This window comes from Malania oleifera, chromosome 13 (genome assembly GCF_029873635.1).
Source record: "Malania oleifera isolate guangnan ecotype guangnan chromosome 13, ASM2987363v1, whole genome shotgun sequence".
NCBI lineage: Eukaryota > Viridiplantae > Streptophyta > Magnoliopsida > Santalales > Ximeniaceae > Malania > Malania oleifera.
Genome location: NC_080429.1, coordinates 29,790,908 through 29,804,416, shown reverse-complemented (window position 1 = coordinate 29,804,416; position 13,509 = coordinate 29,790,908). Strand labels below are relative to the sequence as shown.

The window sequence follows — 13,509 nt, the reverse complement described above, 5'->3', positions numbered from 1 at the left end:
TATTTTATTATTTTGATTGCGTGTCTTTGTTAACGTTGGGTTGTTATCTTATTTCTTATGCTCTTGTCATCAATATGCTTACCTAGATGCTTGCATTCATGTTCTTCTGTAGTTTCAAAGATGAGGTACATGGACTGTGCAACTAATGATGAACCTCGAGAAGCAAATATCGATGCTGTTAAACTTGAGCCAAATTGTGTTATGGGTGCAATGCAACTAAAGAAGTTCCATAGAGCTCAAATCGATGAGCATCAAAAGTCGACTACCAATTCTAGAAGACAAGATTCTGAAGAAAACAGAGACTCCAATGCTTTAAGTACTGGTCAAAGTAGCACTGGTGTGGTGGATCAAGAGCAATCTCCAATGGACGATGCAAGCCTTTCTTCTGCATCACCAATATGTCCGGCCCCACTTTGTCGGCAATTCTGGAAAGCTGGGAACTATGATGATCAGCTCGGTTCTAGAGTCACTTTTCAAAGTATTCCATTCTCAACCTATGTCTTCATGATCCTTAAAAGACATACATCTTGTGCTTTGACAAATATGGTGATGGGATTTTTAATCATCTGAACTATGCCTTGGGAAGTTGTCCAATATACCACTAAAAAGTCTAAGCTCTTAGGCTAAGTTTGGTTCACAGAACTGAGTAAAGTGGGAATGGAATAGACACTAAAAAAAATATAATAATTTACAAGAAGTCACTAATGCAAATGTTTGTGTCATTCCACCCAAGATGGGCTTGTTTATGAATAGGCATTCCAAGTGTGAAATTGAGAATAATCATTCCTTTTTTATTCTATGTTTTGGATAAACACAAATTTTTGCATCGACTTTTTTTAATGATAACACTTTCTTTTGTAAGCTATCAAATCCATGCACTGTGACCAATCTATTCTTCGGAGTAGACATTCCGCGAAGCAAGCATAACCTTAGAATTTTGAATTCTATTGAATTACTAATTTGGCCTTTTCAATTGGGTGGGTGCAAGATCCAATCTATAAGAACACACACGCACCAAAAATGTTTGAAGATTGTTTGAAGGTGCATATTTTGTTCTCTAACATTTTTTTTTTCCCGGTTTACAGATGGAAAAAATTATTTACATATTCATCCCAAATTCCTTCATTCAAATGCCACTTCTCATAAGTGGGTATTTGGGGGTATGTCTTATATGTGCATTTGACTTGCTGTTTTGGATTAGGACTAATGATTTAAATCGTGTTGATTAAAAATTTCATGCCATATTTTTTTGTTGTATTTTGATTGCAGCCATCGCAGAGTTGCTTGACAATGCATTTGATGAGGTAATGTCTACTTTAAAAATGATAAAACAAGAAATGATTATATATGCAAGTGGTTTGTGTTAGTATCAGTTGAACATAAAGATAAAGAAAATTTGTAAAGGCAGCAAGATATGTGTTATGTAAACTGTATATGCAAAGTAAAAAAGTAACTTGATTAAATGCTGTTAAGATAAAAGCAAGATCAAGAAGGGCATGGCTCGATGTAGACAAACAAAAATGATCTTATGAAATCTAACTTAAAAATTGAGGTAAGCCTAATTAATTTGTACTGAACATGATTAATGCAGATATAAATTTGGTATAAAGATTCTGTGTTTGCACAAATGGAGGATGCTGCCCTTCTGTCCAATGTTTATATAACAAACCATAGCTGCCAAAAAAAATAAAAAATAAAAAAGTTCCCCTTTCAAATTTGAAAAATCTGTCCTTCTGATACCAGGCCCACAAATTTCTCAAGTTTTAAGGAATTAGGAATATTGGTCTAGGCCAAACCAACCAACTCTTCTCCCTCCGGCCCTTGCAGTGCTTCTACACACTCTGTTGACCTCCTCTCCTCCCTATTTGGGCCCCCTTCATCTGGTGGCAAGCATAAATAGCGGCCCCATTTGCCTGGACCCTCCAACCTGAACCCATTTTCTGATAGTCCCTCTTTGTCAAGGCCACCTAGCCCTCTTCAGAACTTGACATCTGGAGCAAGTCTCTCCCAGTCAAACCCTCTGCAACATACAACCAGACTTTCAGAACCTGATGCAGCAGCCTCTGATCTTTCAACTTGGAAATAGGGGACCACAATCTGGAATCATACCAGTCTTTGAACCCAGCTCGGAAAGAATACCTGAGGAAGATCAGAGGAGAATGGAGAGTGACAGTGAAAGATTCAGGAATCAGGTCTCCAATTGGGTGCTTCACAAAGTAGGGATGGCCAGTTACTTTCGTTGGATTCGAGGAAAAAACCCAGCTCTTTTGAGGAAATTGAAGAAAAAAAAAAGATGGAAGAAGGCAAAAGCAGTATTAATAAGACGTTGGATATTATAAAAAAGACTTAAAAACTAGGAGTTTTAGATTTTTGGTTATTTATGATAAAAATGGAAGTTTCTCAGACTCAGAAGATGCTGGTTGCAGCAAGGATTACTTATTCAACTTATTATGGTGAAACTCATTACTTGGAATGTCAAGGGTTTGAATGATATAAATCAAAAAGGGCAGTGATGAAAAATTTTCTTAAGGATTGGAAAGGAGGTGCTATTTGCAGTCAGGAAACAAAGTCAGTCTCTTTAGCTTGCGAATGGCTCGGTTCTGGTTGAACCCTTGTTCTTGGAAGGAAGATGTGTTGGAACTTGCAGATCACAGTTCAGGTTCTTTTTTTTTTCTCTTGCTTTTTCAGACAACTTGTTGTTAATTTCCTCGTGGCTCCTCACATGCATTTACCACCCGCAAAAGCCCCTCTATGCTTTCTTTTTGGAGAGAGCTCTTGGAATCCAGAACCAATGGGAACACTCCTTGGGTCAGGCAATTTTAATATGATACCATTTCCTCATGAAAGAAATGGGAGGAAGTTGGAACATTAAAGCAAGAAAGAATTTCTTGACTTTATCAACTTGAATGGTCTCGTTGACTTCCCTCTCATTAGAGGTTCTTGTACTCGGTCCAATGCAAGGGAAACCCACCCCCCCCCCCCCCCTCTTTTTTTTTTAAAATATTGACATATTCCTTGTTACTTCTGATGGGGAAGAGCATTTTCCAAAAGTTTTGCAAAGACTTCTTCCAAGAGACCCACCTAGATCATTTTCCTATCCTTCTTAACACTAGGGAAATTAGATGGGGCCCTATCCATTTTCATTTAGAAAATGTGTCTAAAGCATGATGGATTCAAAAATAAAGTCAAGATGTGGTGGTCCACTTCCCAAGTTGAAGACCATACCAGTCTCATTCTAGCTTCCAAACTGAAAGGGCTCAAAGAAAAGCTGAAATTTTAGAACAAAAACACCTGCATAGACATTCTTTCAAAGAAAGAAGTGATCCATGTGGACCCAAGGGATTGATGACAAAGAGGTAGCTTAAGGTTATCATTAGAAGACAATAAAATTTTTTTTTTTTTTTAATTACTAATAACTTGTATGTGATTGTTAACATGGAAAAGATTGTTTGGAGACAAAATTCTAGAGCTCTTTGGCTCAAAGAAGGAGATTGAAACAGCCAGTTGGAGTTCAGAGGCTGATAGGATCAACTTCAGAAAAATATGTAGAGCCACAGCCTTTTGCTTGGAAGCCCTTTTTATTAAAGAGGAAACTATTCATCTTCTTAAGGAATGCCCTGGTGGATAAAGCCCTAGTTGGTGATGGTTTCGTTTGGGCTTTCTTTCAAGAAAATTGGGATATCCTAAAACCTAAAAAAGTCCTTTGATGATCTCCACTCTTTGGATAAATTAATCAATAGCATTAATTCAATTTTTATTGCATTATTTCCCAAGGTCTAGCAACATCAAGGACTTCCAGCCCATGCTTTCTAGGAAGTATTTACTCTCTAGATGCTTGCCTTGAGAGTCAGGAAAGCAGTTTTGGGGGTTATATGTCAACACCAACATGTTTTTTTTGATCGAAGAAGAATTATATTGGCTTAGATGAGATGGACTCTTACAATGGCAAAAGGGAATTGTCTGCAAGTTGGATACCGAGAAAGCTTGTAATCATGTGTGCTGGGAGTTCCATCTTTATACCCTTCAAAAATGGGGTTTTCAAGACTTGTGGTGCAAGTAGATTGAGCAATGCATCACCACAATGAACCTATCCATTCTCATCAAGGGCTGTCCAAGTGGTTAGCTCCACGCATCTAGAGGATTGAGACAAGGGGACCCTCTTGCATCTTTGCTTTCTATCCTGGTTAATGGGGTTCTTAACAGGCTGCTAAACAAGGCTGGTTGAGTATCTTCAAGGGGCTCCAAATTGGTAGAAATGACTGGATATGGAAATTCCTCATCTCCTCCTTGCAGACAGTGCCGTCAATTTTTTTCTGGGGCTGATTCTCTGCACATTCTGAATTTTAGAGGCTGATCCTCAGCATATTCTGAATGTTAGATCTATCATTATTGCTTGGAGGTAATTTCAGTTTATCCCCATTAAAGATGTTCATGATGGTTCTTTCCTCGCAGGAATATTGGGCTGTAAGCTGGGGGTTCATTCCATGAAATATTAGGTCTGCCTCTTTGGGCCATGTACAGAGAAAAAAAGTTTAAGTTCTACCTTCGAGAAATTTGGGAAAATCTCGCAGGTTGGAAGAGAAATTACCTATCAAAAGGTGGAGGACTCACCTTGATTAAAGAGTACTCTCTCAAATCTCCCAGCGCACTACATGTCCTTGTTCCTCATTGCTAGCTTGGGGGCCAGAAGACTGGAAGATATTCAAAAAATTTTCTTTGAGGCAGCAAGAATATTTTCTTAAATTTGAATTGGTCAGACGGAAGGTTGTCAAACAATCCTTTCTTTTAGGGGGTTAGGCGCATAATATCTTGTTAAGTTCATGAAAGCTTTATTAGGCAAATGGTTGTGGAGATTCATGAAGGAGAAAAATCTTTACTTGAGAAATATCATTCGGCTATCTATGGGCTTGGACATAATGGTTGGGACTACAAAGAAACTTTCAAGCCTCTTGGAGTGGGAGCTTGGAAGTGTATTAAAAAGAGCTGGGATAATTCCTTTTTCTTTGGTCAGTGTCAGGGTTGGTAATGCGGACAACATCTTTTTCTGGCACGATACTGGAATGTAACATCTCCTCTTCTCACTCAATTTTCTAATCTCTTCAAGTTGGCAATAGACAAGGATGCAAGATTTGTTCCATCTTTCTTAGAATGGAACTCTGCTGTACATCCCTTTTGTGAGGAATGCTAATGATGGGGAACTTGACAGCTACATTGATTTTCTTGGCAATTTTATGGTTCTACTCTTCCTGCTATATTTCAGACGATCCTAGGTGGACCTCAACAAAATGGAATTTTTTCTGTGTCCTTATGCAATAAGAATCTAAATACACTGAGAGCAGCTTGCTTTTCCCAAGGAAGGCATATAGAAGATTTTTGCTTCTACTGAAGTCTTTTTCTTTGTGTAGGAAGCTGCTTTGGAAAAAGTTTTATTGTCGTTATTTTTTGTCATTATACACACGATAGTTCTTATTATTTATGACTTTCAGAGAAGGGGCTTAACTCTTGTTAACAGTCATTACTTGTGTAAGTTGCTGAATCCAAATCCACTGATCACACCCTCCATTGTTTTTGGATGAGTAACTTTTGAAATCTTGCTCTAGCTATGATAGGACGGCAGCGGGCCACATCTATGCTTAAAACTTAGGCTTGGAAGGGTTCTTGTTCTAGCAAGTAGAGAACTGCTATGCCCCTGGCTTTCAAACAGTCAGCCATTCCTCTCCATATGTTGAAGCATAGGTGGTTGACCAATCCCACCCATTGGTTTGAGGGCTGTTATATATTAGATGCCTTTTCTATTTTAGAATTTCTGGATATTTTACATTGTTGGTGATTCTCAGTTCGTTCTTATAATCACCTTAATGAAATATCTGTTTTTAATAAGAGTGCCAGAGTAGTTACCGTTATTTTTTATGTTACTTGTTGAACATGTTTGCAGAAAAAAAATTAGGGTAGACAGTTTCTATCTTATTGGATAAAGAGGCTGCATGGCATTTAAATTTCACTTTTTATATATTTTTGTGTGGATAGAAAAAGAAATTCATTAGATAGAGAAAGAATGTACAATCAGGAGAGAAGACATCACCTTAATGAAATCTGAGAACCTCCAGAAAAAAAACAAAAAAGAAAAACACAAAATATAAAAGGCAGCGAAAGAAAATCAGCATGCTCTAAGAAGAGAACTCCAATCATTCTGAACATCTGAAAAACACATCCCCTTGAAGTTTCCATTGCCCACACACCATAGAGAAGCCATAAAATGAACCTTTTCCTACAGCAAATATGATAACTTCTTCCCTGAAAGCATAAGCAAGTTATGTTCCTTCCACAAACCTCAAAACACGGCAAATAAGCACAATTCCCTAATGCAATTCCTTCCTTCTTCCTACCAAACCCAACAAAAAGTATTGCCAAAACTCCTCCACTGTCCTTGGACACTCAACTTTCTCCAAAATAATTGAATAGTTTGTTCCTAACCTTCCATGCAAAATCGAAATGCAAGAAAAATGTGGAACATGCTCTGAATAATCGAAACAAAGCATGTGTGTATATGGAGAGAGCCTTTAAAAGTCTCCTAATCTGCAGCCAGCAAATCATTAGTACTTATCCTATTTAGCACAACCAACAAAAAGAAACACTTCGATTTTAGGGGAGATTTTGACCTTCCAAATAACTTTGTAGAGTGAAAAGGAGAAATCAGTGTCAATGAAGAATTCACAAAAAGATTTACAAGAATAAACCCCGGAAGGATCCAACAACTTGTATCAACTATAATCTTTTGAAGATACCCTACGATTATTCACTTGACCAACAAAGAAGATAACTATTTCCTTATCATTCAAGGATCTCTTGAAGTGAAATCCCAAGAAGATAAAAGATTACTTGAATCTACTCTAAAATAAGAAATGGGATCATTTTGACCCGAGCTCAAGTAGGTGAGGAAAGAGGTGGACAAAACAACATTCCCCACAAGCAAAGGTCTTTCCAAAAATGGATGTTTCAACCCTTACCCAAAACAAATTTAGTATGGGTAATATAGAGAGGGTAAATCTAGGAAATTGCTTTCCATGGACTTCGTGAAGAACAACTAGAACCCAAATTAGTATCCCACCCATTCCCATCAAGTCCAAACTTGCTTTTTATGACTTTATGCCACAAGGAAGAGTCCTCTAGCGGGAACCACCAAAGCCATTTAGCCAAAAGAGTCATGTTCTTAGACGCCAAAGTTCCAAGACCCAAGCCACCCTCCCTTTTAGTCCTAGAAACCACCCCCCCATCTCACCAAATGATCCCTAAAACCCTCTACCCCTAACCAGAGAAAATCTCTCTTAATTCTCTCAATCTTACTAGCAACTCCCACTGGAATTTTGAAAATATAAAGAAAATACAATAGGATACTAGAAATGCAAGTTTGGATTAGGGTAATCCTACCTCTCAAAGAAAAAAAGGCTCCCTTCCTCCCATCTAAATGCTTGGACACTCTCTCCACCACTAGATCCCAAAAACTAACTGATATGACATTACCCCCCAAAGGAACCCCTGGATAGGACAACGGCCATTCCAACTCAGCACACCATACTTCCAAAGCTAATTCCTAACACATTTTTCATATTTTATAAATAAAAAAATGATAGATCCAAAGGATAAGCTTGTTAAACCAAATTTATTTTTATTGTATAAATTATGCTTTGTAAGGCCATTTGGCTGTTTGGAAAACCAATATATGCGTAATTTTTCATGTATATATGTGATAACTTCATGGTTTGTATTTGTGTTTGTGCTATTGTACAGATCCAAAATGGAGCCAGCTTTGTCATTGTAGATAAAATCACAAATCCCAGAGATGGTAATCGAGCATTGTTAATTCAAGGTATTTTGTGTATTGAACTTTATATGCCATACAAAGATGATTGATGACTTAATTTGGGGTCTTGTAACTTTTTTTATTCTGCAAGAAATTTGATACTAGTCTTGTCTTTCTAAAATCCAATGGTTATCAATTAGATGATGGTGGTGGAATGGGCCCAGATGCAATGCGACATTGTATGAGTTTTGGATTTTCTGATAAAAAGTCAAAATCAACCATTGGACAATGTATGAATCTCATTCTCTTATTTTGTAATTTGTTTTGTTTCTCTTATTTTAGATTTATTGGTTGACTTGTGGTCTTTCAGATGGAAATGGCTTCAAGACTAGTACTATGAGACTAGGGGCAGATGTTGTTGTTTTCAGCCGCCACCTAGACAATAGGTTTGCATGCAATAGTTAAATCTTTACTTCTTGTGTTGAATTTTTGTGCGTAATGCTGTTATGTTATTTTCAAAGAGTTTTGCTTGGTCACTTTTTTAGCATATGGTAAACTTGACTAAGTTGGGATGTTTAGGCATTATAGGGAATTGGGTTTGTTTTCCTGTGGAAGTTCAATATGGAACTAGTAATTATGGGGAATGAATTAGGTTTATATAATTTTGTTCAATTTGATTCTCTAGGGCCCTAAATATGTTGATTTTGGGGATTTCAAATCATTCTTTTGAAATCAATCCTTATGGCTTGAAGCATTTGAGAGAGAGAGAGAGAGAGAGAGAGATTTATTAATAACTGACTATAACTTACAATGAGCAAAGAATCAGATTTTTTTTTTTTTTTAAAATTGTAATCGAGAGAGAGAGAGAGAGACTACACAATTAGTTTTATTAATAATTGACTATAACTTGCAATGAGAGAGAGAGAGAGAGAGAGAGAGAGAGAGAGAGAGAGAGAGAGAGATTTATTAATAAATGACTATAACTTACAATGAGCAAAAAATTAGATTTTTTTTTTTTAAATTTTAATTGAGAGAGAGAGAGAGACTCTACACAATTAGTTTTATTAATAACTGACTATAACTTACAATGAGCAAAGAATCAGATTTTTTTTTTTTTTTTGAAAATTGTAATCGCTGTTGCACTAGTTGGAAGTAAAGGGAAGCAAATGAAGCAAGTGGAATTGATTTTGTTTGCTTGTTTCTTGTAATCTATACGTGATGTACCTGTGATAACTGCACATTCTTGCATTTTATATTATCTCATGATGTTGATAGGGATTGTGGAATCATGGGACTTAGGGTTGGGGAGAAAGAGAGAGAAAGTAGAGAGTTTGTAGTGGATATGTGTCCCATTGGAGATTTTCGGAAAGGATTCACTTTAGTTATTGAGAATTGAGACTGCCTCTTTAACTCTCTATGAAAACTTATTAATGATGTCTAAATATATTTTGTTGGTGGGTTATTTTAGAAAACTGCTTTAAATTTGTGTGATGCTACTCCAAGATACCTTTTTGGCTTGATGTAAGTAGATTCTTGTTGCATTAGGTAAAACCAGTGTTTTAAAAGGCGTTATTGAGGCGCGCCCCAAAATGCGTAAATCCCAAAAGGTGTACGCCTTAGGGGAGAAGGCGTATGCCTCTCCTATAAATGCTTGCCTTTTACGCCTCAAATCTCAAGGTGTACGCATTTTGGGCTTCTTGGTTTAAAGCATAAGTTAAAAAAGAAAACCTAGAACATCTAAAGCCCTTTCCTCCCTCTCTCCCACGAAGCTTCTTCCCTTCTTCTCTCTCGACGAAGAAGCCTCCAATGAGTTTTCTCCTCGACGATAGTCTCTGCTCTCTCTCCGATGATTCCTCTAGCACCTCCTCTCTCTCCGACGACTCGACGGCTGCTTCCAACAATTCCTTCTCGTCTCTCTTCAACGAGACGAGTCGATGTTCCCTTCCAAACTCTGATCTGCCTCCAACGACTCCTTCTGACGTATTTTTTCACTTCGACGAACCCTTTGGAGCTGTCATCTCTCTGCATCGACCCTCTGCAGTCTCTCGCCTCTCTCGGCGATCCTCTCATACTCTCTGCATTGGCTGCAACTGGCTTTTAGAAATTAGAATCTTGAGACATTTTTAATTTGGCTTTTTTCTGATGGCTTATGCTTATTTTTTTTAACATATATTGTTTGTGTTTGTTAGTTAAAACTTAAAATTGGCCTGTATGATATTTAAAAATTATGTTTTTTATATTTTTCTCTATTATTTTAAAAATTTTCACATTTTTTATTATATATAAATTGTTTTTTTTATTAATTATTTTAAAAAATGTAGTCCCAAAATGCTTACAGCTCAACACCTTAAGACTTACTCCTCGCCTCGCGGAGGGTAAAGCACCTCGCCTTACGCCTTCACCTTTTAAAACATTGGTTTTACACTTAAGAGGTGAGGCATAAGCCTTAAGGCGCTGGGGCGCAAGCCTTTTGAGAATTTTATTTTTTGATAAAAATATGTAAATAAATTACATATATTTTACAAATAAAGAAGAATTAACAAAACCACAAATTTTTTTTTTTAAAAATCAAATATAATTTGTAAACTCCTTGTTGGGCATTCAAAAATTGCTTACTTTAATTCATTACATAAATCATGACAACAAATATCTATAACATTATAATGTTCAAATTATTTTCAAGATCTAAGATACAACTCTCAGTTATTTTGGAAAGGTAGAGGTTCAAAATTTTTTGAAATCAATTCATATTATGAAATTCCTTTTATATATACACGCCCAAAATGCGTAAGCCTCAGCTAGAAAGGCACAAAATGGGCGCCTTTTGTACTAATGCGTATGCCTTAGCATGTAATGCGCTAACCTTTTTGGAATTTGGCATTTTGGATTGAGCCTCAAGGCACTTTAGGTATGCCTTGCCTTGAGGTGAGCCTTGATTGAGCCTTTTAAAACATTGGGCAAAACTATATATACAAGATATGCTTTATTATATTAGGAATTCAGGAATCATAATTGGCATCACATACTCTAGTGGGCACCCCATGGCAAGTTTGAATAATATATATATATATATATCTTGTTTGTGTTTTCCTTTCTCATCTCTCTCTCTCTTTCTCTCTCTCTCTCTCTCTCTCTCTCTCTCTCTCTCTCATCCAAGTTGATATGAGAAGGGCGGTGATCATTGAAAGGAAGTCCTTCAACGTGGTCCTTAGTGGAGAGCAAGTTAATCTCATCATAATCATGGAGTATCAAAGAGCTAGGAAGATCTCCATTTGCATGGAGATAGACAAAGTAAAACGGTTCATTGCTGTGGGGAAACTTTTGGACATGTAGAGAGGGGAACTTTGTCTCCCTTTTGGTAGTATTGCATGAAGAACAAAGATAATTGCTCCAACTACAAGAGAACATGTTGGGACTTTTTTGCCCTAACAGAGGTTAATAATCGAGGTTTGAGATCATAGCTTTCTGAAAGGCTTTGAAGCTCTAGTTTGGGGCAATTTCTCATTGCAACTATGCATGTAGGGAAGAAAATGACCCCATCTTGAAAAGGAAACTAAAGTGCTAAGGGAAAGGGAAGGAGGCTTCTCTTAGGTTGTGGTAGAAGATCGGGGAGCGCTCACTCTCTCAATGCTACCTCATCCTTGGTTTTGCCTTTGGCCTCAGGTTGTCTTTCAATCGATTGCTTTGCCCCTATTTCGGCGATGCCCTAATAAAGCTTGATCTTAGTGTTTCTAGGAGAGCTCTTATGCAATGGGTGGAGAAGGTGAGGGAGCTCCCGCGGCCCTTTGTGAATGTAGTTAGACAAAGCAAGGGAAAGCCAACAACCATAGTAGTCAAAGGCTCACTGAGGCACAGAGGTTACTTGGAGCCGAGGCGCGAGGCGAAGGCGCACGCCTCACGAGGGTGAGGTGCACAATTATTAAAGTTGTGTACAATGCCTATTTGGTGGGTAATTGTTATAAAAACACATCAATAGTAATATTAGAATTTAAAATGCCAAAATATTCAATAGTAATTATGACAACCAATTACCAAGTTCCAAGTGAAGCAAACATAGTTCAACATAAGTAATTAGGCATGCAAGATTTCAAGTTTCAAATTTGAAATGAAATAAACTTGCCAGGCTGAAGGCCCAAAAGCATCTTCAACATCAAAAGAAAAAAGTACAATAAAACAACAGCGAAATTCAGTAAAAAATGTTACATACTAATATATTTCAGAAAAAATGTATAGTTTGTATGCTGCATTTTCAAACAAATTACAAAACATTAGCAAAATTCTGTAAATTTTTTTTATATATTTATTATACAGTATAAACTTGCATTAAACAACATAATTAATTACACATTATATATTATTAGCTTAGAGGCTTAATGCAACTTAATGTTATAAGAAGAAGCAACTAGCAGGAGGAAACAGAATTGAAGAAGAAGAAGAAGCAGAAGAAGACGACGGCGACGAATTACTAGTTTGAAAATCGAAGTTGCCTGACGACTCAAGAAGGCTCGAACCACGAAGACGAAGGGCTCTTGCTAGTTTGAACTTTGAAGGCTTGAAGAAGAACTGACGAAGGGCTCCGATTGGTTCGAAGCCTTGAAGATGAGCTCGTGAAGGGCTCCAGCTGGTTCGAAGCCTCGAAGACAAGCTCGTGTAGGGCTCTAGCTGGTTCAAAGGCTTGAAAACGAACTCGTGAAGGGCTCTTGCTACTTTGAAGGCTCGAAGGCAAGCTCGCGAAGGGCTCCAGCTAGTTTGAAGGCTGGAAGATGAGCTCACGTAGGGCTCCGGCTGGTTCGAAGGCTCGAAGACGAACTTGCAAAGGGCTTTTGATGGTGTTGTGCTGCTTTGAATGTTCAAAGAAGAAGGGTTCTGGCTGGTGTCGTGCTGGCTCAAAGAGTTGTAGATCAATCATGTTGGTTCGAGTCGAACGAGGGCTAGAGCTCGTTTTGGCTTTTTTTTTTTATTAATAGCCATTAGCGACTCACGGCACTTGGTGCATCTGTGTGCCTTAGTGCACCCCTCTTCGCCTTTTAAAGGTCGCCTTGCCTCACTAGTGATGAGGCGTTGGCCTCATTGCCCCTGTGGGCCTCACGCCTGGGCGCTTTTTTGACTACTATGCCAACAACATCCAAAATATGAGTTTGTCAAGGCTAGCCTTTTAAATCTTTAAACCTATGCAAGATCTAGTGATATCAGGTGGGGTTTTCTTTAAGCTTTTCTAGTAATGAGCTTGGTAAACTCTTTGGGCTTGTACTCATCTAGATTCCCCGCTTGGCTCCTTCTTCAGCCCAATATTTTCACCCTTTTTTCTATTTATGGAGGCATAAGTGTTGGCTCTTTTGAGGCTCCGATTCATTTCGAGACCTTGAGAGCAAATATGGAGATCCGGTGATGCTATTGTCATGATGGTTTTCTTTACCACAGGAAAACCTTTCCATCTCTCATTTCGCTATTGTGTTTTGTCATTGTGCGATTAGATCTTGATGGTGGGGTTTTGTTTAGTCCATATTGAAAGGAAATCCTTCGATTTGAGGTTGGATAAAGTCGGGAAGGTTGGAGCTTTGTTTGTTCTTGAGAAGAATTGAGAATGCAATTGGTGGATTAGATTTTCATAGGCTGCAGCAACATGGTTCTATTAGGGAGTTTTATCTCTTGTTGGAAGGTTAAGAAAGTGTTTTTGAAGCTTTTGGATGGGTTTTATTAACTATTGG

The 13,509-nt window shown here is 37.7% G+C and overlaps 1 protein-coding gene across 7 annotated transcripts in view; it reads left to right on the top strand.

Annotated features, from left to right (window-relative positions):
- The window catches only part of LOC131146004 (protein MICRORCHIDIA 6-like), a 107,780-nt gene that overhangs the window by 30,622 nt on the left and 63,649 nt on the right, over positions 1–13,509 (top strand). For all 7 annotated transcript variants that reach the window (XM_058095245.1, XM_058095242.1, XM_058095240.1 and 4 more), the window contains 6 exons: positions 113–478; positions 1,086–1,160; positions 1,270–1,304; positions 7,789–7,867; positions 8,002–8,091; positions 8,172–8,247. In XM_058095245.1, the coding sequence (XP_057951228.1) occupies positions 121–478; positions 1,086–1,160; positions 1,270–1,304; positions 7,789–7,867; positions 8,002–8,091; positions 8,172–8,247 (713 nt within the window). In that variant the 5' untranslated portion in view covers positions 113–120. The remainder of the gene's footprint in view (positions 1–112; positions 479–1,085; positions 1,161–1,269; positions 1,305–7,788; positions 7,868–8,001; positions 8,092–8,171; positions 8,248–13,509) is intronic.